General features: G+C 35.7%; 1 protein-coding gene across 1 annotated transcript in view; it reads right to left on the reverse strand.

Annotated features, from left to right (window-relative positions):
* Positions 1–25,879, reverse strand: part of LOC121905492 — a 344,732-nt gene that overhangs the window by 213,621 nt on the left and 105,232 nt on the right. Inside the window, exons 24-29 of the mRNA XM_042423738.1 lie at positions 4,963–5,006; positions 4,123–4,399; positions 3,385–3,432; positions 2,974–3,017; positions 2,330–2,609; positions 1,913–1,956 (exon numbers count right to left, since the gene is read on the reverse strand). Of these exons, the coding sequence (XP_042279672.1) occupies positions 1,913–1,956; positions 2,330–2,609; positions 2,974–3,017; positions 3,385–3,432; positions 4,123–4,399; positions 4,963–5,006 (737 nt within the window). The remainder of the gene's footprint in view (positions 1–1,912; positions 1,957–2,329; positions 2,610–2,973; positions 3,018–3,384; positions 3,433–4,122; positions 4,400–4,962; positions 5,007–25,879) is intronic.

Here is a 25,879-nt window from a genome sequence, read left to right on the forward strand (position 1 = left end):
TCTGTAAAGTCAGACAGATGTGACATTACTCACTTTCTGGATCAGTGCAGGCCACTGTTCATCCAAAGAGTGTTTCTCTGAAGAGAAGGAAATAAAACGAGACTCATGAATGCCTGGTTTACCATCAGGTAATATAATCAGACACTATCAGACTGTCTTGCTTTTAAAATAAATCTAATATTAAGGATTAATTGCAAAAGGAAAAGAAAATCTGCTCAATAGTAACGTCCTAAAACTCAGTGTTAAAGCTTCACATAATGAAATGTAGATTAAAATAACTATGTCATCTGTACTCCTAGTTAAAGGAATAATATTTGTAATTTTGTTATTAGTGTTTCAAATGTATTATGGTACCTACCTCCCTCTGTGGTTTTTACACCAAACGCTTCAACTGATGATCCTGCAGCTGAAACACATTTAATGAACGTTGTTATTACATAATAAAAACACTGTGTGTAACCTTTACGTGTACTTGTCCTCAGTATAATACTCTTAACACTTGATGGCTGAAACCAATGTGGTTTCAGAAAACACTTAATCAGGGTGATAAAATAAAATACACAGACACTGCACACATCACATGACACAGATGGATTACAGGTGTGTGGATGGAAGACAGGAGGAGGCCTTGGTTACAGAAATCACAGAGGGGATGAATGAGAATGAGTGTCCATAGTGGAGCCAAGTTTAAGTCAAATTGTAGCTATACAAAAATACAACACAACATATTCAAGTGAAATGATGTAGACAACATTAGCCAAGTTCCTATCTGACCATATACAACATAAGACAGGTTATAATGAGCTCTAACATTTCCCTCTGAAGTGATCTTTGTCTTATTATTTTGTAATAGTAAATTGAATTAGTTCAATTAACCACTTCAAAAATGAAATGAAGTACCAACTAACTTTGTGAAGCTCATAATGTTTTTGTTGAGATTGTGTCAGGGAGGTGTTGTTTCAAATCTATATTTCTGCTGTCATGGTGGCCTATATGGTGTTGCTCCATTGCTTTATCTAATGTTTTGTACCCTTGCAGATTTATTAATTATTATAAATTAATGTGACATGGCAGTTGTCTTATTTATCTCACCTCTGGGTTCTGAGCTGGTCTCTGACAGCCTCTGCACCAGATCAGTCCTCTTCATTTCCATGAAAACCTCCCTGATCACCTCCACAGACTGTTGGCCACATCTCTCCACCATCAGATCCACAACTTCCGTCCTGTTTGCCAGGCCGAGTTGGATCCATGGAATGAATGGAAGGCCCTTCTTGAAGTAAGTGAACTGCAGGAGCCACTTAAGTGTCTTTAGCTCCTGATCACTCAAATCATTCAGTGTTTCTAAAAGCAGCTCTCTCACAGCCCCCATTGTTGCTACCTGGAAGATTCAAAGAGTATGTTCAAAGAGAAAATATGTTATTTCTCCACTGGGAATATTAAAGATTTATCTCTTTGCATCTACAGTATCAATGTCATTATTTTAGACATTTGGATGTTTTAAATAAGTTTTTCTACAAGATCACCTGAACTACTGATACATCTGGTAATTATGATTTGTCTTACTTTATATTCTTTAATATCTGTAAACTTGTTTATGTTTTTTTAATTTTAATTCCAGGCTGTAACTCTGGCAAACACACTGTGCTGTCAAAAACTGAAATGAGCCACCTGATCTTAACATCACATGTTCTTGATGAACTGTAACAAAGGTGGCAGCACAAGTCAGGAACTGTTTTCTCAGTTTCATCTTCTGCATTTTGTTTAATACTTTGAAAAAGCCTCACAATTATGTGAAAAACTGAGTTTAGTTTCATTAATCACCACTAATGTGATGATAAATATGATTTTAAACTCGCATGTTATTGAATTAAAGCTGTACTGCATGAGGTCAGGTTGATGTGACATTGCTCACTTTGTGGATCAGTGCAGACAAGTGTTCATCCACAGAATGTTTTTCTGAGGAGGAAGAAAGGAAATAAAAGTAAGTGATCAACATCAGGCTATATTGTTCTTTGAAACATTACAATACAAAGGGTTCAACACAAAATAAAAGTGAAGCCTCCTCAACAGTTAAAAAATATACATATAATATATATGATACATATAATTCATCACTAATATTTTCTCCCTGTCCCACAATATCTTTTCATATTTCACATAAGCAATCAAATATATTTTGTACACCAGCTGATACTGTCTTCTTTTCTCTACATTATAAATCATAATGTTTAAAATAAAGAATGGCTTATATCATAGCTTATAAACTTATGAAACACATGTTTTTTTCCAGTTTTATGATTTGAATATGTTTTTTTCTTCATTGTCTTACTTTTGGGTCCTGAGCTGCTGTCTGACAGCCTCTGCACCAGATCTCTCCTGTTCATCTTAATTAAAATGGCCTTGGTCTTCTTCACAGACTGTTGGCCGAAGGTCTGCACCATAATGAACACTGTGTCCTGCATGTCTGCCCTCATGAGCATCTCTAAGTAAGGTTTGCGGAGGTGAATTCGACTCTGGAGTAATTTCTTGAAGACCTCGAGCTCCCTGTCGCTCAAATCAGCCGACAGTGTTTCCAAAAGCAGCTCTATAACAGACGTCATTGTTTCTACCTGGTAAATACAAAGAAAATGTTCATTGGGCAAATGTACAATCTCTCAGCTGGGATGATTACAGATTTTTCTGTTTATGTCTCAACAATGTGTGTGTTTTTATAAATGTGGATATATACAGTTTACATTTCCCCAGTGGTAGAGGTAACACTGATTTTTAACATTATTAGTTAACAACATTGTTGCTTCAGACCTCATGTGTACATGATACAACCTGAATGTAGCTTCAGTTCTGAGAGAACCAGCTGGTGAAAATCAGAAATTTGTTTGTATCATCATTTATAATGTTGAACATGTTTTTTTTTCCTGCATCTGTTGAATGAAAGCTGTATATGTAAAGTCAGACAGATGTGACATTACTCACTTTCTGGATCAGTGCAGGCCACTGTTCATCCACAGAGTGTTTCTCTGAAGAGAAGAAAATAAAACGAGACTCATGAATGCCTGGTTTACCATCAGGTGATAAAATCAGACACTATCAGACTATCTTGTTTTAAAATTATTGTAATATTAAGGATTAATTGCAAAAGGAACATAAAATCTGCTCAATAGTAACATCCTAAAAATCAATTACCAGTTTCACCTGATGAACACTTATCAACATGACGTCACATTTGTTATTAAACTCAGTGTTAAAGCCTCACATGATGAAATGTAGATTAAAATAATTACAGAGCTTTGAGGAAAGGATTCAAATCTGTCATCTTTACTCCTAGTTAAAGGAATAATATTTGTAATTTTGTTATTAGTGTTTCAAATGTATTATGGTACCTACCTCCCTCTGTGGTTTTTACACCAAACGCTTCAACTGATGATCCTGCAGCTGAAACACATTTAATGAACGTTGTTATTACATAATAAAAACACTGTGTGTAACCTTTACGTGTACTTGTCCTCAGTATAATACTCTTAACACTTGATGGCTGAGACCAATGTGGTTTCAGAAAACACTTAATCAGGGTGATAAAATAAAATACACAGACACTGCACACATCACATGACACAGATGGATTACAGGTGTGTGGATGGAAGACAGGAGGAGGCCTTGGTTACAGAAATCACAGAGGGGATGAATGAGAATGAGTGTCCATAGTGGAGCCAAGTTTAAGTCAAATTGTAGCTATACAAAAATACAACACAACATATTCAAGTGAAATGATGTAGACAACATTAGCCAAGTTCCTATCTGACCATATACAACATAAGACTGGTAATAATGAGCTCTAACATTTCCCTCTGAAGTGATCTTTGTCTTCTTATTTTGTGTGTACAAGTAAATTGAATTAGTTAAATTAACCACTTCAAAAATGAAATGAAGTACCAACTAACTTTGTGAAGCTCATATTGTTTTTGTTGAGATTGTGTCAGGGAGGTGTTGATTCAAATCTATATTTCTGCTGTCATGGTGGCCTATATGGTGTTGCTCCATTGCTTTATCTAATATTTTGTACTCTTACAGATTTATTAATTATTATAAATTAATGTGACATGACATTTGTCTTATTTATCTCACCTTTGGGTCCTGAGATAGTCTCTGACAGCCTCTGCACCAGATCAGTCCTCTTCATTTCCATGAAAACCTCCCTGATCACCTCCACAGACTGTTGGCCACATCTCTCCACCATCAGATCCACTACTATTGTCCTGTCTGCTGACTCCAGTTGGATCCATGGAAGGTCCTTCTTGAAGTAAATGAACTGCAGGAGCCACTTAAGTGTCTTTAGCTCCTGATCACTCAAATCATTCAGTGTTTCTAAAAGCAGCTCTCTCACAGCCGTCTTTGTTGCTACCTGGAAAATTCAAAGAGTATGTTTAAAGAGAAAATATGTTATTTCTCCACTGGGAATATTAAAGATTTATCTCTGTGCATCTACAGTATCAATGTCATTATTTTAGACATTTGGATGTTTTAAGAAATGTTTTTTCTGCAAGATCACCTGAACTACTGATACATCTGGTGATTATGATTTGTCTTACTTTATATTCTTTAATATCTGTAAACTTGATAATAATCTGATAAACTTGAAACTTTGATATATGTTTTTTATTTTAATTCCAGGCTGTAACTCTGGCAAACACACTGTGCTGTCAAAAACTGAAATGAGCCACCTGATCTTAACATCACATGTTCTTGATGAACTGTAACAAAGGTGGCAGCACAAGTCAGGAACTGTTTTCTCAGTTTCATCTTCTGCACTTTGTTTAATGGTTTGAAAAAGCCTCACAATTATGTGAGAAACTGAGTTTAGTTTCATTAATCACCACTTATTTGATGATAAATATGATTTTAAACTTGCATGTTATTGAATTAAAGCTGTACTGCATGAGGTCAGGTTGATGTGACATTGCTCACTTTGTGGATCAGTGCAGACAAGTGTTCATCCACAGAGTGTTTTTCTGTGGAGGAAGAAAAGAAATAAAAGAAAGTGATCAACATCAGGCTATATTGTTCTTTAAAAAATTACAATAAAAAGGGTTCAACACAAAATAAACCTGCAGCCTCCTCAACAGGTAAAATATAATCTATATATGATACATATAATTCATTAATAATATTTTCTCCCTGTCCCACAATATCTTTTCATATTTCACATTAGTAATAAAATATATTATGTATACCAGCTGATATTGTCTTCTTTTCTCTACATTATAAATCATAATATTTCAAATAAAGAAGAAAATTTATAACATAGCTTATTAACTTATGAGACACATGTTTTGAGCCAGTTTTATGATTTGAATATGTTTTTTGTCTTTATTGTCTTACTTTTGGGTCCTGAGCTGCTGTCTGACAGCCTCTGCACCAGATCTCTCCTGTTCATCTGAATTAAAATGTCCTTGGTCTCCTCCACAGACTGTTGGCCGAAGGTCTGAACCACAAAAAACACTGTGTCCTGCATGTCTGCCCTCATGAGCTGCATCCATGGGTTCTCTAAGTAGGGTTCATAGAAGTAACTTTGACTCCGGAGTAATTTCTTGAAGTACTCGAGCTCCCTGTTACTCAAACCAGCCAGTGTTTCCAAAAGCAGCTTTATAACAAACGTCATTGTTTCTACCTGGAAAATACAAAGAAAATGTTCATTGGTTAAATGTACAATCCCTTAATTTTATTGATTACAGATTCATTGATGAGTTTGTTTTAGAAATGTGGATGTGGTGAGATTACATCACCAATGTTACACAAGCTAATAATGGAATTAATAATATTTGTCAAATTGATCACATACTGTATAACTGTTTTTACAAACTACTTGTATGTGTTTACATTTCTTTAGTAACATCAAACTTTTGTCTGTTTTACAATTATTTTATCTGTACAAACAGGATCATGACTTTATTTTACTGCCTGGCTGTAACTCTTTCAAAGACTGTGATCCCAAAACTATGATGAGCCTTTTGATTTTACAACAGAGAAGCTGTGAGAACATGGCTGTTTGCATCTTTTCCTTTCATTTCTTGTTTTTATTGTCATCATATTTTACACCTTCTGTTAACGTTATAAAAATAAATCAAGAAAAAATATATATTTTCCTTGTGGTTGATATAACACAAATTCTTTACATTATTAGTGAATAACGTTCTTGCTTAAGACCTCATGTGAAAATAGCTTCAGTTCTGTGAGAGAACTATTTATTTGTGGGAAAATTTGTTTGTATCATCAATTATAATGTTCAAGATGAAGATGATTGTCAATCTTCATCTACTGAATAAAAGCTATACTGTGTAAAGTCAGACTGATGTGACATTACTCACTCTCTGAATCAGTGTAAGATGATGTTCCAAGTGTTTCTCTGAGGAGAAAATAAATATCAAAAGACTTATTAGAAATGTATTTAACATCAGTTATAATACAAAGACTTTCATTCCACTAACCCTCCTTAACAGTGAAATAATAATAATGTGCAGAGCTACTTGAAGATTTTCCAACAATGTTGAATGGTTTTGGATATATTTGTTATTGTACTGTTTATGCCCAAACTTACAAAATATTGTACCCCAGCTAATGTACTTTATCTTTACATAATAAACTATAAAACTTATGAGACACATGTGACTGCATTGTGTGCAAGTTTTATGTTTTTCATGTTTTTGTCTGCTTTGTCTTACCTTTAGTTATTGAGCTGATATCTGACAACCTCTGCACCAGATCAGTCCTGTTCATCTCCTTTAAAACCTTTTTGGTCACCTCCACACACTCTCGGCTGTTAATCTCCACCATCAGCTCCACAGTTTCCTGCATGTCTGCCACATCCAGTTGGCTCCTTGAGATGAGCGGGAAATCTTTCTCCAATTCAATGAGCGACTTGAATTTCACAAACTCCTCAGAGCTAAAATCATTCAATATTTCAATAAGCAGCCTCTTATCCATCATTGTGTCTACCTGGAAAATGAAAAAGGTAAATCATACAGTATTACACAGGGCAGGATGTGAAGTGTTTGTTTGCTCTACTACCATGAATACCATGACTGACGATTTAGACAGTGCTCTCCACCACCAACACTGAAACACCAAATAATGGAAAATCATTTGGACGAATGGTGTTCATCCCTCCAGTAGAGTTTCATAGAAGTCATGTATTAATGTTTTATATTATGGATGGATGTGGATTTTCATTTAAAGAGGTCCGAGAATTGATCCTTGTAATGACATTGATGTGTATATTTATTTAATTGGATCCCTTAAATTTTCCATTAAAGGAACAGAGTTACGCTGTGACTCTAATTAATCTACCTTTAATTTCTCCACCAACAATCTATAATGTTGTTCCAAACACTTGTAGTTTCTCCACAGCATAGCTAAAAACACTATTTCCATGTTACACTATCTCTGCCTCATAGCTCCACCAGAAGAAACATACTTAGTGATTTATTTGCACAGCAATGATTGTTTGGAAAATACTGATTATATGGATGAACAGTAGATAAATGAGTTATGCAGCAGCAGTGGTTTGATAAGTTTCTGTGGTTGTTGTGATGTTTTCTTGCAGTTATTCTGGATCAATATTGGAATCCACTGTAACTTCTGTGAATCTGAATACAGCTGCTGTCATCTACAAAAGGAGCAAATTATAAACTTTTCAAAGCCAAATTTTAGGCCCACAGGGGGCGAGTAAATATTGATTTTCAGTGGGGTATTCCTGTGAGGATTTCAGAAACATTTCAGAAACAAGAAAAGTGTAGTCAAATGAAATATTGGACTTATATTCAAAGTATTGTGTTTAAGTAAGTAAGTAAGTATATGAAAGCACAAACTACGCTATATACACCTACATTATAAGGCTTTAGATGCTTAGGATTTACTCACTTGCACTGTATCCATGACTTTCACATCCATGACAGTCTCGCTCTTCGTTCTCTTGAGGTCATCAATAAGATGTGGCTCGTTTCTCTGCAGGATTTTGTAGAAGATCTGTTTTCCTCTAACTCCACTGGATTCCAAGGGCCCACTAAGGAGTGCCCTCGTAGTCTCCTGAGAGTCATGATTAGCCCTGATTTTATCATAATTTACTTGATTTATAACATCACATTCAAGGAGTTCATCTAAAATTGGTGCAACATTGGTCACTCTCTGGATTAGCTTGACTCAATGTTTATCCACAAAAAGCTCTGAGTAGAGAAAGAAACATGACACAAAGTTGATAGATTTAAGATATTATGAAGCTATAATCAGTGTATATCAGAACATGTTTCATATGAGGTTTAGCAAACTAAAATGCATACAGTATTAATTTGAAAGAGTGGATTTTAAAAAACCTTGATCAAGCTGACCTGTTCAAAATATCCCATGGTTCAATTATTGTCAGATTCTGGTTTTACGTTTTTCTTGCGGTAGACAAGTGTAATTTAGTAGTGTAATTTAGTTGCAGGTGTAAGTCAGATAAGGAAAGCCCCCCTAAAATCTTCTTTAGCCCCCCCAAAATAAATCTACCTTATTGGTTTAAATCATCAATAGTTTTTTCTTCATTCATTTTTCATTTAAGTCGATTGAAATGTGCGTCCCCACATTCACAATGTACCTAAAACGCTAGAAACTAGGACCTGAGAGAGGCTGCTGCTGCTCTAATCCAGCGTTTCCATTGGCTGTGCTGCTCACTCAGAGCCCAAAGTAGAGACTGTGATGGTAGTCAGAAACTACTGAAGTGACAAGATGCTGGCGAAGATGTTATCAAGATAAATATAATATACAGAGTGAGATAGTATGTAGTTACAGAGTGAAGATACCAAGCTCCAATATGAATTTGTGGCAAATGATGGTCAATGTAGCGAGCTATCAAGTTGTTTCTTGTTTGTTTCTTGCTTAACGTTAGCTAACTTTAGGTTTATGAGAGGAAAAGACAAGAGGATGGGCTATATAACACTCATATTATACAGTGGAAACCACTTATATAATCACAGTTACAGTGATCAACCGCTTATATGGATCAAAAAGCTCAGGACAGAATCATTCCTATACAAATGCCATTTAAATAATTTGCTTATAGTAATCAGTAGTCCGCTTACAGAGTTCATTTTGGGTCTTTTCATACATGAAAACATGGAGGAAAAAAATAAAATTACGGTAACTCTATTTTCATTTTTTTTTACCTTACTCCCATGATACACATATGATATTGTAATTAGCGGTTGCGGCACCATTATCAGGGGTGCGGAGATGCGGGGTGTGTTTATTTGTATTTATTTGAGTGTAAAAGCGAGTGGGAGTTGTCTAAGCTTTCAGTTAAAATTAATACTGAATTTTATGACATAGGCCTATTACTCATACTAGACATAAACTAGCCTAAATGATTCTATGACATTCTTAGTTTTAGAAGTTCACACATCAAACATCAGTCTGTTTATGAATAACATACTTAGGACCTGCAACTTATCTAAGAGAGAGGAGATAGGATTTGCTATTTGCTTGATCTGTGCCTGTTGTAAGTGGATGAATAGCATTTAAGTCATATTAGATCCATGCCTGTTACCAACTATGAAGAGACAGATCTATTGTGTTGATTTTACACCTATTGCTACTCTAAAAATTCATGACAAACAGACATTTTGGGGCCGTTTTAAAAAAAAAATCCTCCCCCCAGACCTCCCTGGTAAAGGCTTAGCCCCGCTAACCATAAATCTCTAGTGACGCCCCTGTCTACAGCAATATTATATATTATAAATATACTTTGCACAAATAAATATACAGGAGAAGTAAGTCATTTGAAAAGTACATTTCTCACAGATGTACCATATCAGGTACATAATGGATCCTGGATACAACTTTCAGATACATCCCCCCCTGTCTCCCCTCATTTCCTGTAATCTCTCAACTTTAATCTCTAATAAAGATCAAACATATTCCAGAGTACTTTCTTTTAGAGCTGCAATTATTAGTTGATTAATTGATTAGTTGCCAGTTATTACATTTTAATCACCTATTAATTATTTTGAGTCATTTGAAGAAAAAATACCCATCTACCTTATCTAATTTCAGCTTCTTAAATATGAATTTAAATATTTTGTGGTTTCTTTAGTCTTCTATAATAATAAACTGATTATCTTTGGGTTGTGGACAAAAGATCAGATGTACAACAAACTATGGTAACATGTAAGAAGTGCAAGAAGACTGTAACAACAAAAGGGGGCACCAAAACAAACTTATTTCACCACCTCAAGTAAAAACACCTGGTTGAGTATGAGGAGAGACAAAAATCTCTCCAGGAGTATTATCGAAGAAATATCCTCAAATATTGTGATACTATTTTAGGGCAATATCGCCCACACCTAAAACAGACACACACACACACACACACACACACACACACACACACAGTTGTGTTTCCCCATTACTTCAGAGGACATTACATTAACTTACACTGGTGCTTGAAAGTTTCCTTTAGAATTTGCTCTATTTCTGCATAAATATGACCTAAAACGTGATCAAATTTTCATGCAAGTCCTAAAACTAGATAAAGAGACATCAGTTAAACAAGTGAGACAAAAACCTTTCACTTGTTTATTTATTTATTGTGTAAAATGATACAATGTTGCATATTTGTGAAACTCCAGCATTATCAATTCATTTGAAGGGGAAATTAGAATCAGGTGTTTCAATCAATCGGATGACATTCAGGTGCATCTGGGAGGCCCTGCTTTATTTGAAGAAGTGAAATCTGGATCTTCACGATCACGAAGTCTGGGCTTCACAACACAGGTTTGTGGAAATGTGTCACTGCTCAAACAAAGGAGATTTCTGAGGACCTTAGAAGGAGAGTTGTTGATGCTCACTGGGCTGGAAAGAGTTAAAAAAAAAAAAAACATATCTAAAGAGTTTGGACTCCACCAGTTGACTGTCAGGCAAATTGTGTACAAGTGGAGGACATTCAACACCATTGTTACTAGGGGTGTCACAATTTCGATTCCACATCAAAAATCAATGAAGAACATTTCAAATCCTCCTGCTTCCCTCAACTCACCGGTGTGCCTTTCATGTGAATTATGTAAACAACACATGTTATTATTTCATATTAAATAAAGTATTTAAATTTGATCATATGGCCTTAGTGTGGTACATTACAAAAAAACATGGTGGTTATATCACACTTGATACCATCTTTTTAGAGAAGAATTTGAAAATGTAAATGACAGTTATCAGGGCATAAAACCAATGATCGGTTGATCTTTACAAATCAAGATTCGATAGTCTAACAATGGCATAGTCATTGGTGCTGAAAAAAAATGTTTAAATCAAAAATTGAACCCAGTCATGACCTTAAAATCAAAAGTCAAATTGAATCATGGATTTGGGGAAATGTGACACTCCCCAGGAGTGGTCGACCAACAAAGATCCCACCAGGAGCAAGGCATGTAATAGTCTGAGAGGTCACAAGGGACCCCAGGGTAACATCTAGGGAACTAAAGGCCTCTCTTGCAGTGATTTATGTCAATGTTCATGAATCTGCCATCAGGAGAGCAATGAACATCAATGGTGTTCATGGCAGAGTTGCAAAGAGAAACCCACTACTCTCCAAAAAGAACATTGCTGTCTGTCTATGGTTTGCTCAAAGCCACATGGATACACCAGAAGGCTGTTGGAGAAATATTCTGTGGACGAATGAGACCGAAATCAAACTTTTTGGTTTGAATGAGAAGCATTATGTTTGGCGACGAGCAAACACAGCATTCCAGTATAAGAGCCATGTCCCATCTGTGAAACATGGTGGTGACAGTATCATGGTTTGGGCCTGTTTTGCTGCCTCTGGACCAGGACAGCTTGCAATCATTAATGGAACTATGAATTCTGAGTTGTACCAGCAAATTCTACAGGAAAATGTCAAGGTACCCGTCGGTGAACTGAAGCTCAACAGAACAGGGGTCATGCAGCAAAAAAAATTGACCCTAAACACACAAGTTGTTCTATCAAAGACTGATAAAAGTAGAAGAATGTTTTGGAAATATTTTGGAACAGTCCTGACCTTAATCCAATAGAAATGCTGTGGAAGGACCTGCACTTCATGCAAGGAAGCCCACCAACATCCCTGAGTTGAGACTGTTGGGTAAGGAGGAATAGGCTGAAATTCCTCCAAGCCAATGTGCAGGGCTGATAAACAGGTACCAGAAAAGTTTTACGAAGTTATTGCTGCAAAAGGGGGTCACACCGGTTACTGAAAGCAAGGGTTCACATACTTTTGCCTCACACAAATATGTAAGATTTGACAATTTTCCTCAATAAATAAATGGATAAGTTTAATGTTTTGTTTCATTTGTTTAATTGGGTTCGCTTAAGTTTTAGTAATTGTGTGAACATCTGATCACGTTTTAGGTCATTGAAGTTATGCCGAAACAGAAAATTCTAACACAAACTTTCAAGCACCATTGTACATTCATTTCCTGTAGATTACCCTAACCTCAACCACTACTTGCCCCACCCTAACCAAAACCTTAACCTAAACCTTACCTTCATTTTAAACTAGTCTTCACCCTAAAATAAATGATTTACATTATGGAGACTTGCTTTTTGTCCTCAAAAGGGAGGCGAGTCCCCAAATGTGACTGTTTAAACAGATTTATGTCCCCACAAATTATGAATACCTGATACTCTCTCTCTCTCTCTCTCTCTCTCTCTCTCTCTCTCTCTCTCTCTCTCTCTCTCTCTCTCTCTCTCTCGTTTAACGTTAAATTGTCTTTGCTGTTGTTTTCCTGTTTCATCGTTAACTGTCGAGTCAAAGCACTTTGGAAACTTTAACAAACTGTTTAACTCTAACGTAAACAAAGTGTTAACTAATGTTTTATTGTAGTATTGGGCTGTTGTAACAATTTACACACACGAATACATCCCTACAGAAGAAGCAGGACGATGAAAGTGAAAGTTAAAAAGAAGAATAAAATACAGTTTGAAAGACAGTTTTACCGTTTTAACTGCAGTTTGTCGCTCCAGCCGTTAAGATGTAAAATCCGCCCAGTTTTTTCTCTGAATTCATTGAGGTAAATCTTTCATTGTTGTGTCCATAAATGATCTTTACTGTGATTCAGGTGCTGCTGTCTGTATCAGGTATTAACTGCTTCCTAGTTCCTCAAATATTCCTGCTGACTGTGGTAATAAATGTCCCCGGGCGTCTCTCTCTCTCTCTCTTCCGTCAGTGAGTGTTCCAGTAATACCTGTTGTGCTATGAAAATCAGCCCTAGTCGCGAGAAACACGCCTATTTGAAGATAATCGCTTTAAAACGACAAGCAAACGTACAGATAATACCCACAAGACCTTTTAATCATTTATAAACTGAGTAAATGTCAAAGGGACTAAATGACTCATGTTTTTCGAGACACAATTTACTACGAATAACAACCAACACAAATCAGTCTCATTGTGTTTAAGTCCAGATATAATTTGAAAGTGAATAGAATAGACTGTATTTATATTTAGTATATTTATTTTTTTGTTTTATGAATTTTATGAATTCTCTATATAGTGTTGTTTTTTTAACAGGCATTTTGTATCCCCTTTGTGATCCATGGCCAATCTGTATAATTTTGCTTTCTTATGTATTGTTTTATTTGACAGTTTTTATCATATAATGATCTAAATATTTTTAGAAATGTTTCATAGGCTTTGTCAGTGTCTTCTTCATTATATAGGCTACTCTGTGTTAATGATTCATGTCTAAATGCACTTATGGATTCCTCCATACTCACCTGTATTTCAATTTACTGGCATCCTTATCCTTCTCATAATCACAGTCATAGATCACAAAACTGGCAAATGGTCACTGCACACTCCTCCACTCACATTTATAACTTTTCAGTTCCTGATGTGATTAATATGTACCTCCTACTTTAAACTTTAAAGCAACCTGCAATGCCTTTCCTTTATCCAAAGGTATATACAAAATAATTTGAGAAGATCACCTCTCATCTGAGCTTTGTTCACTGGCATGGAGGTTTTGTAAGAAACACTCAGTGCTACTTTCTTCTTCTAGATAAATAATCACACTACTGGGGTCCTTTATGACATTACAGCTCTTTAAGACATCAGTTTAAACTTGAATATTTCCTCACTGGCAATATTCACCTCAATTTCATCATATCAGTAAAGACTTAAAACCCGTTTGAACAATCACAGACACAAATGAATGTTATGATCAGTGTGCACATTTTGAAAAACTTGGCCGTAAAAACACACATGTGACTCTGTCAGATCAATATACTTGCTTCATATATATTGTTTTTAGATCACTTCATTCTCTCAAATAATCAGAACCAAACATAACAACGAGGGAATTTATTATAGATTTTAAAATAAAAAATATGTTGAATGACCCTCATACAGTAAACAGTGCTCCTTTGTTGCCACCTGGTAATTTCAAAGGATACAGTACATTCATAGGCAACACATATTTATTTGTAAAGCACCTTTCAACAACAAGACAATTCAAAGTGCTTTATGTGAGACGTCAAAAAAGATATTAAGACAAGATATCCAGTATAAAAAGAAAGCATTATAAAAAAGACACTGATAGAATTAAAAAATAATAAAATACAAGATTAAAATAAGATCAAATCGAACAAAACATAAAAAACAAAAGAAAAAAAATGTGTCTTACATCTACAAGAGTTTTAGTTCTTGTTGACACTGTCAGAAAGGTGATAATTCAACTTAATGTTTATTATTGAAGTCGTAGTGGGCAGTGTTGTTGTTGTTCTGGACTGCATTATATTAAAAGGTGTTTCTAATATTTTGTCCATCCCCCGTTTACATACATGAGGGGGGAAGAATATTAGAAACATCTTTTAATATAATGCGAAACATCACCAAACACTATGACCTCAATAATCAACATAAACATTTTTTCAAGATTAAATACTGTTATATGATTCTCTTCATTTCTCTTTTCCCTTTAAGATCTTTCAACTGATAAATATATTTACATTATTTGTCAGGACTTTAAGTCTTTCACACACTCTGCTGCTAAAAAACTTGAATGAGCCACCTGATCTAAACATCACATGTTCTTGTTGTTATAACAAAGGCAGAAATAAATCACCCTCTGTATTTGATTTGTTGCATTTTGTTTTCATAGTTAAAAATAGTCACGATGCAATAATTTTACACTTGTGTCTTAAAAACTTTGGACAGCTCTGTTTCTTGATTTCCTCTTGTCCTCCTCAGTGCTAGAGACAGCAGTAGTGCTGCAACTGATGAGTGGATCACTGAGAAATAAAATAAAATATGGGAAGACTTGTAAAATACTCCTTTAACTGTTTGTTTGATCAGGTCCAAATGTTCTGTAATATTCTAAATAATTAGGTCAGCAGCAAAAATGGGATTGTTTCTGCCACTCAACAGGCCACTTCTGTGTTTTTATTTGTTTATTGTTTTCTTATGATTTACCTTTGGATCCTGAGCTGGTGTCTCACAACTGCTTCACCAGATCGTTCCTGTCTATTTTCTTGAAAAGCATCTTGGTCACCTCTGCAGCTTGTTGGCTGTAGGTCTGCTCCATCAGATCCACCACATGTTTCCTGTCTGCCTTCTCCAGTTTGCTCTGTGGGATGCACGGGAGTTCTGCCGGGATGAGGTCTCTGTCCTGCAAAAACCACTTGAAGTCTTCGAATTTTTCCTCTCTCAAACGTTGCAGCATTTTCAAAAGCTTCTCTTTAATCGTTGTGATTGTTGCTGCCTGGTGAAATATAAACAAATAAACAAAGGGAGATGATTTGAACATAATTTTATTGATTAGAGCTGAACAGCTCCTCTGAATGCAGCATCAGTTCTAATCATGATTTAAAATATTGGATGATTTTCAACCTGCATCTTATTGACTGAAGATTTGTTGTGAAAAGTCAGACTGATGTGACATTACTCACTTTCTGGACCAGTGCAGATAGTTCATCCACACTTTGTTCCTCTGAGGAGAAATGGAATAAAACACTTTGCATCAGGCTTTCTTGATTCATAAAGATTTACAATACAAAGGGTTTTATCAAAAAATGACCAACAAAGCAAACACAATCTTGAATCTCTCACCCTCTAATCATTGTGATTTCACATCAAAGTGCAACTTTGCGCTGCTCCTTTCACTCACACAATCAACAATTTCTATATAAATTCTACTTTTTTATTTAAAGTGGAGCTTACTTAAATTTTAGAGATCCAAATAAAACACAAATGAACACAATAATTAAAGAGGAATCAGAGCCCATAAAGTGTTTATTTTGACAGGTCAGTTCTACATTTTATTGATATAATGTCATTCATCCTCCAAATGCCATTTTTAAACCCTCAAATCTCACTTTTTTGTTTTATTTGTTATTCCATGCAGCACTTACATTAGCCACTATAATGTGTCTAACCCTTGATCAAGTTAGACTTGTTCTGTTTTGTTTTTGTTTTTTTTGTTTTTTTCTTCTAAGTGTTAAAAGTCATTTCATGAGAAAATTGCATAGTTAATACCTGTGGACCTGCCTTCAGTCAAAGTATTTCCACCAGTTGCTCCACTTGAGGATCCCAAAGCTGTAAGAAATTTAGGGAAAATTGTAATTGTTGAACAATTGTATTGTTCTTCTTTAACGTCACTGACACAGAAAACAAACTGCTTTCTTTAATGATCAGAACACTTGAGAAAAAAATAAAAATAAAATCAGGATCTGTCTCTCAGCTTTTGTTTCTCTTAATTTGCCCTTGATTTGCACCTCCTGTTTATGAATCCCTCAGTGGGTTAGTGTCTATTAGTGTCTACATGTCAGATCAACTAAATAAAAGTTTAAGTGAGGGAATACATACTTTACAGAGGGATAAAGTTTCAAGTAAAATTCAAAACCAAAGCTACAACAGCTACAAAGATAGGGAAACATGTGTGGTTACAATAAAAAAAGACTAAAGACAACAAACAAAATGTAAATTAACAAAATGTAATGAAAATGTAAATAATGTTTAGATTGCATTCTGGTAGAAACATTTTTATTTCTTGAAAAATGTACTACAGTAACTGCTAAAACATTGAAATCAAGATATTGTATTTGAGTGAGTATTTGCATAAGGCATAAATAAGGATGAATAAAGGATGGCGGTTTTCTGTTTTTTCTTATTGTCAACAAATCTCATGTGCAGAATCAAATCAACAATGAATTGATCCTACTTACAAGTATTGTGTTTATCCAAAGCCTGATATATGTGCTGTAGACCTCCGTTGTTTTCAAAAAACTATTAAAAACATGTTAATGAGCCACATCGCTGCACTGGGTGACATGTTCCTTCATCCCTGAAGACAGTGGTTACCGTAGTAATCTGTAACTGTTCCTGTTAAGAGACTCGCGTCCTCGCACATGAACGGTGGCCTCTTCCTGACATAGAAATACTTTGTGGAGAGTAAAAACTTGATCGCTGTTATTAGTTATTGGAGCCATTTTTAAACAACTAACCACACTCTTTATGGCACAGAGGAATAACATGTCAGGCTTTGGATACAGACACAATACTTGTGAGTAGAATTGATTCATTGTTATTGTGGCTCTGCACGTGAGATTTGTAGACAATAGAAAAGCTGAAAATTGCCATCCTCATCCCTAACTATAGGCAGTCCTAAACTTCAATAATCAATCAAGAATAATGTATTTTGAACAACGTTATTATCAGTATTTTAGTCAACTTTACATTTAAGGCAGCAAAATGCAATGTTTGCCAACATGCATGTTTTTAAGGTGAAGTGCCTCTTTATGTTTTGTAATGTACCTACCTCTCACTGTAGCACCAGCTGGTCCAGCTGATGATGCTGCAGCTGCAACACATTAAATGATAACCTTATAATAAATACATTGTTCTAGACAAGAATACTTCAGCAGGCAAACCAAAGTACAAGAATACTGCACAAAATAGCTGGCCAAGTTCAGCTCTGCAAATTCAGCTAAAGACAACTTCTCAGCAGTTTATTTAAAATGGTCAAATGTGAAATATGTGAAAAACAAACAAACAAACACAACAACTTAGGTGCTACAATAATATCATGGTGATCTTATGATTTGGTTTCAAAACTACAAACATTTTAAACATTGATGAAATTCCAATTGGTTTTATTCTGGTTGAAATATTTGCAACAAATGTGTGAAATATTTATGACATATGACTGAAAGCTGAAATCTCGTATAGTAATGGACAGTACATATATGCAGTGTCTTACCTTCTGAATGACCAGATTTTGGATAGTCAGCTGAAATGAAATGGAGAACAAAACATATACCAATATTTGCTGATTTTGTGGGTTTATGTATTTCATTCACAACAAAAGATTAAATAATGAGACATTTTAGCTAAATAAAATATCTATTATATTTAATATCATTAATATTCTTATTCTAAAGGATCAGTTGTAGTTCAAAAACCACCGGATGTTATTACAGCGCTGGTCAAATTTGTTGTGTTTTGATAAATTGCTCTGTCTCAAAACCCATACTTGCTGTCTTAAGCACTTCTATGGGTTTGTGACTATTCATGGAATAAAATAAACAGGAATTTCTCCTCATTATCATGTATTAAATGGCAGGTGAACACATAAATCAGACAGCTACAACCAGAATATCACACTCACAGAGCAACACGTCCATTTTCAGTGTGCATTGGTGTTGGTGATTCAGGTCTCATTAATTATTACATTAATTATATAGAACTTTTAAGTTAATGGAAAAGACAGAATGCATCTTTTTATATAGTGTAGGTAATATTGTTTAACAACCACTGACCTTTTCGAATTTCACAGGTCCACACTGATTCACACACTGGTTCACTCTTCTTTGCATAACGGTCAAAGAGTGTAAAGTTGAAGTTTCTGTCTGGATGTTCAATGAACACGTCATAGAAATTCGGGTCTTGGCTGTCATATCTGAGGGTTATCCCGTCCTGTGTAAAAAATACAACATAAAAGGAGAGGAGGAGTTAGTTTTTGACAAAGGTAAACAGTCAAGTTAAATCCTTTATAACAAAAACAAAACTAGTTGATTAGTGTCTGGTCATTAAGAACACTGTTTTGCGCATGCTCACATCATTCACAGTTCTGTCTGGCTGCTGATCTCTCCCAAACTCTGAACACAGCGAGCAAAGCTGACTCCACATTCACCAAGCAGTATTGGTAACCTTCTTGAAGTAGCTTATGTGTGACCAAAAAGTCAATGGATTTGTCACTAGGCTCTTAAAAGCTGTATCTAGGGAGAATGTTGCTAAGTTGACAACACCGATCACATGTCTCTTTGCACAAGTTGCCAATACAAACAATGATGCATCTATTTACAATTAAAGGAGTCTAAATGCCAATTCCCTTAATTGTATCCATGTTTCTCACTTGCATATTTTCCTTGTGTCTTATGTTGTATTCACATCATATTGTTCAGTGTTTAATTACAGCCAAGTTGGAAAAGACGTTCACATCAGCTACCTGATTGCAATTCTGAGTTGAAAATGTTTTAAATTTCTGACAGTTACAATATTTCCAACATGGCTAAAAGAACTACGAAAGTGTCAAAATCCCTGCAGCAAAATGCTGCAATTTCACCATCAGTCACATCTAAAAAATCTAATAATAACACAAATACAATAAATCAACTTGAAATAAAATATTGTTAAAATGTGCAAAACCAGGTGTGACCACACCATTTGCACACCTCAATGTGAAATGCAATGGCTTTGATCCTATTTTATCTTTTCATACAATACGTCTGAACCACAATTCACTACATAACTGAAGCGAGGTCTGTGAGCTAGTTCAGGCAGCCCAACTCAAGTGGCTGCTCCACTCACAAGCCATACTCCCCTCACTGTGACATATATCCAACATACCCTTATAACCTTGGCGGTGTACTTAAGTCGTCAGTACTCTGCTCACATTTAGCTGCATCCTGCTGCCACACTGGTCATACAAGCTATGCTTGCTTGCTGCCATTTGTAGGCCTATAGAGTTTCAAAAGCTTGACCTCCACCCCAGCATCCACCTGTAGGCTCTGAGTCTAGGAGGGAAGTTAGTACTGTTGCTCCCAACTCCTTGCTGTGTGACATCAATGTTTTCTTGTGGGGAGTCACAAGATCAGAGCCTAGACGCCAAACATTAATGCTGTACATGTTCTGCATTTAAATAATAATGTACTCCACATGAGTTGGCTGACTGACATGTAATTACTGAGAGACAGTACAAAGTATACCGGAGGGGAAATTTTAGCTGTGTCGATGTCTGCAGTGAGAACGAATCCTTGTTGCATTTTCAGATACTTGTCTGGACGTGGCTTCCGGATTACTGTGTATCCATCTGAGAATTCTGTTTTGTCCACTGTCTGGAAAAAAAAGCAATATACTGTAAGCACAAAGCTGCTTCAAGGTTACAGTAGCAAACATTGTCATTTGTGTTTTAAAGTACATGAATAAGCAATACGGTTTTTACAATAGAGTATTAGGAGCACTGTTGGGAAAAAATGAAATGTGAGGTTTCCAGAATAGACAAGATATTGAGGAAAAGATGATGTTATGAAAATAATATATATTTTGAGAATAACCAAATACGCTGCTGTAGAATTGTGGTTTAATGAGTAAACAGGCGAGAGCAGCCTTCATTAAAAATTAAGTTACAGTATATTTCATCAGTGAAGGAAATACTTAGTGTATCACACCCGCAGTCAAAATACAATAAACCAACTGCATTATTTCTGAATTGTATAATCTTATGAAGCAGCTGCTGAAGCACATTGAGCACTTGGTTTTGTCCAGACAGCTGTGCCAAAGAGAGCAGAGATCAAATCTCAATGTATGGTGTCGGAAAAGGATTGAAGGCTGCTGCACATTGACATGCAGTGAGCAGTGGGCTTAATTTGAAAAGTTTCAGTTTGTCAGTGAGATCTCTTTGTCTCCAACCAGCTGAAAGAAATCTGACGAGAATCACTTGGTCCATCATCTTAAAATAAGGAAATGTGTCCACTTCGCTGTCTCATGTTTTAAGTGGCTTATCTTCAATAAAATGTGCATAAAAATAACAAGTGTAAATGTGAACTTTGTTATTGATCACACATGTATGTTTCAATGGTAAGTCATATTTTTGGATATCGTTTTAAGAAGATTTTTAAATGGGAATACAGAAAGGGGAAAAAAACCTTCTGTGACCAGCGACTCCTCCCACTTCACAACTCTATTCTCACAATTTCACTTTTTTTCCACCACTGGCCCTAATACTCAGTTGTAGGTTTTTTAATCTGATTATATTATACATTTGTGATAGTAAGATATTAAATAACCTGTTTTAGAGCAGGATCATGTGGGATCAGATACACATGTAGCTGGAGGAACGTTGTGTTTGGTTTATAGTATATTAACACGTTGCACTTTATTTTCACCGGAAAGCCAATTTTCATCAGAACCGCTCTTGGAGAGAAAACTGGTTCGGATAACTTGACATGGGATGATGTGACCTCAGACACGTCCTCAACAAAATCTCCACAAGCATCTATGTGTAGGACTGCAAACTTGTCTAATATTGTAGAGTCATCTGCACAAAATACAAGCACATATATTTAGTGTGGAGAAAGGGATTGTATCACAATACATTTAAATACATGTTTACTTATTTCTTCATGTCCACTTACCTGTGCAGATCCAGTGTGGCAGGTACACTTCATTTAACTTCCCAGCAATGACTGTGATGTCAAGTAGAGGACCTGCAGGCATGTATTGTAAGCTTTCCATTCTCTCCATGTGTTCTTCCCAAGACCAGAACTGGTACTTAAAGCTGACCTTTTCTTCACAGACCCATCGCAGGTCAGAGACACTGCATTCAAACTTTCCTGCTTCAGACTGTAGGCTGAAAGAAAAAGAAACAAATGAGTTTGTGCATATTTGCAAAATAATTTTAAGTGTAATGGAGTAAATGTAAACTTAACCAGTAGGTTAACCAGTAAAGAACCTAGCTGAAATGTTTGCCATAGTTCCAGTTTGTTGTGACACAATATTGAAGATGTTATTTTTACCTGTAAGTTGGAGCCTCATCTGCATCTGTACTGTTCACTTCAGGTTCAAGTTTAGTCCAGTCACTGGACTCCTGCACAGGAGGACAATCACTTTTGTAAATACTGTAAGTGGAATTGTTCCTGTTTAATCTTTTTCAACATCATACAAATGAACAAATAAAAAAAAATATTGAAAGAAAGGGATTACCATAATGCTTCCATGAGCCTCAAACTCCAAGCTTCTTGAAGGCCCTTGTTAAAACACAATGGAAAATGTTGTGTTAATATAATGTTTATATATAAAATCATATTTTAACTAACAAATGCTTTGCTGCTTTAGCACTATGTGCTACATAACACTCCTCCAGTATGAGAACAATATGTTAGAGTAGCAGCACTTCACAGGACTTCTGTTATGTACAACGTACAGGCTAGCTACATGTAGCCAACATCAAACATGTAAAGTAATGAGTGTTGATGTTGCCGTCATGCTATATAGTCAATGTCCTGTATCGTGCTGTTGTGGTACCAAACCAGATACCGAAAACCAACAACTTAATGATGGTGTAAGTGTTTGTTTTTTTTCACACAACTTACCTTTGGATCCTGAGCTGGTGTCTAACAAAATCTGCACCAGATCCATCCTGTTCATCTTCATTAAAACCTCCCCGATCACCTCCACAGCCTGTTGACCACAAATCTCCACCATCAGATCCACTAAATCAACTGTGCTGTCTGCCCTCTCTATTCGGACTCCTGGGATTCTTGGGAGATCTTTCATTTGTAGGTTCTGCAGCCACCACTTGACCTGCTCGATCTCCCCAAGACATAATTCTTCCAGTGTTTCCAAAAGCTTCTCCTTAACTCGTGTCATTGTTTCGTCCTGACGGATTCAAAGTGATCAGAGGGCATTTATATAATATTTCCACTGTAATGATAAAACACTGATGTCTTTGCATCAATGTACACATTTAAATCATGTGACTAATATTAACCACATGAGGCAAAATTATACATTTAGTGAAATTGGACTCATTCACCATCACTTTTGTAAATAAATGGAATTGTTCAATTTACAAATAAACAAAAGAGCAAATTGAATAATAAAAGAGATTACCATAATGCCTCCATGAGCCCCAAGCTCCAAGCTTCCTGAAGGACCTTGTTAAAACACATCGGAAAATGTTTTAAATTATTATATATTTATAAATGGAATCATATGGTAACCTTCCAGATGCTCTGCTGCTTTAGCACTATGTGCTATACTCCCATATATTCTGTGCACACACATCTATTGTGTGTCTGTCAATCCTGGGAGAGGGATCCATCCTCTGTCACTCTTCCTGAGGTTTCTTCAATTTATTCCCTGTTAAAAGGTTGTTGTTTGTGGTATTGGTCTATACAAATAAAATTGACTTGACTTGACTTCACTACATGGCGCTGCTCCAGTATGAGAGCAATATGTTATGCAGGACTTACTGCTGAGAAAAGTCTAAGTTGCGGAAAAGTGGCAGCACTTCACAGAACTTCTGCTATGTACAATGTACAGGCTAGCTACATGTAGCTGTTGTAGTAATCATTCCTCATGAGAGGGAAAGATTATACAATGAAAATACAGGAACAATAATATAACTTAATTTGTTTTGCATGTACATATATTAAAATAAACAACTGGATAGTAGCCAACATCAAACATGTAAAGTAATGGGTGTTAATGTTGCCGTCATGCTATATAGTCAATGTCCTGTATTATGCTGTTGTGGTACCAAGCCAGGTACCAAAAACCAACAACTTAATGATGGTGTAAGACAAGCTTAATGCTAACAACTAAATTGTTCTCACAAATAACGCAGAGATTAGTTTGCATAATTAGATCTTTTTTCGCAAAAACACCCCCAACATTATAATCATTATAATTATTTTCACAGGTGTTAGTAAATCCATCCAACCATCAGTGTCCTGTCTTATGTTGTCATTGCACCAAGCCAGGTACCAAAAACCAGGTAATGCAAATATTTTACATCTTAATGATGGTGTAACAGGAACTTAATGATGATTAATTACATATTTTTTGCCAGATTACAAGAAATGTAAAATGTTCAATGTTCAATGTTCAAAGTAGAATAAGACCCTACTCTGCATATCAAAGGTTTGATATTGGAATTGTATTGGGGTTTTGTTTTCGCAAAACTTACCTTTGGATCCTGAGCTGGTGTCTGACAACCTCTGTACCAGATCCGTCCTGTTCATCTTCTTTAAAACCTCCCTGGTCACCTCCACAGACTGTTGACCACAGATCTCAACCATCAGCTCCACTAAGTCAACTTTGTTCTGTGCCATCTCTATTCGGACTCTTGGGATTCTTGGGAATTCTTTCATTTGAAGTTTCTGCAGGATGTCTTTGAATTGCAAGAATTCCCCAAAACGTAATTCTTCCAGTGTTTCCAAAAGTTTCTCCTTAACTGGTGTCATCGTAACATCCTGATGGATTAAAAGTGATCAGAGGGCATTTATGTAATATTTCCACTGTAATGATAAAACACTGATGTCTTTGCATCAATGTAAACATTTAAATCATGTGAGTATTGTAACAACTAATATTAATATATTACACAAAGTAATACTGTGATTAATCTACAGTGATTTTATAAAGACAAAGTGTGAGCACAGTGTGATTCATTTCATTTATTTCTATAAACTGGTTATTAGTAATTGTGATTTATTGCATGTCTCCAACTCTTTCTGACACTGTGCTGCCAAAAGTAGGATTGAGCCACCTGATCACATGTTCTTATTGCTTCAACAGCAGCTGTGATATTTCTGCTTTAAAAACTCTTTCCACCTATTTACCATCAGAGTTGAATAAGAAAGTCTGGAAAAACATACACGTCCTAAACATTTAGTTGTCCTGTTGTCATCCTCAGTGGTAGAGATAGCACAGATTTTATTATAACATTATTGGTGGATATAATATTTCAGCTCAAAATCTCAATCAGAATCCTGCCTCAGTTCAGTGAGCACCATCTGATGAAATGATACCATTGGTTTGTATCATTATTTAAAGTGGTCAAGATGAGGATCATTTTCAACCAGCAGCTATTTGATGAAAGCTGTGTTGTGTAAAGTGTGTCTGATGTGACATTACTCACTTTCTGGGGCAGTGAAGACCTCTGCTTCTCTGGGGAGAAAGAAAATAGAAAATGACTCAAGACCGATTAAACATCAGACTATAATCAGTTTTAGTCAGATTTAGTTGCAATAACACTAAAATCTCCTCTGCTGCTTCTGACATCATAAACAATAATCATACAGAGAGAAGAGAGGTTGGATATCATATCATTAAAACCTTTGAAATCTAATAGAATCCAATATAAAAGTCCTGCAACAAATATGACCGTCTTTATGTAAAGATGATTACCTCACAATTATTTGATGTCAAATAGGATTCACAGTGTTGTCAAATTATAATATTCAGTGTGTCAGAGAGGTGTTCATTCAATTCCATGGTCATTTTTTGGGTCCAAGCATGTAGCATTGATGCAATTTATTATACTGTCAATTGTACCTAATATTTTGCCTCCCCTTAAAGTCAAACTGTAACTGGAATTCTCCTCACTTTGTTTGGAAGGAAACATAATCCATAATGATACTGCAGCTATTGTGTATCATTTTCATTTCTCTAAGAGGATAAAACCGTCTTCGGAAACATTTGTGAAATTAGCATCTGAGTTTCAGGCTCTAGGAGTGGCTGACTGACAGCTGAGAGCTGCAATGTTAACTTCCCTTCTGTGCTACTGACTGGAGAAAGTCGTAGTCTGATAACGAT

Source organism: Thunnus maccoyii, chromosome 10 (assembly GCF_910596095.1).
Source record: "Thunnus maccoyii chromosome 10, fThuMac1.1, whole genome shotgun sequence".
NCBI lineage: Eukaryota > Metazoa > Chordata > Actinopteri > Scombriformes > Scombridae > Thunnus > Thunnus maccoyii.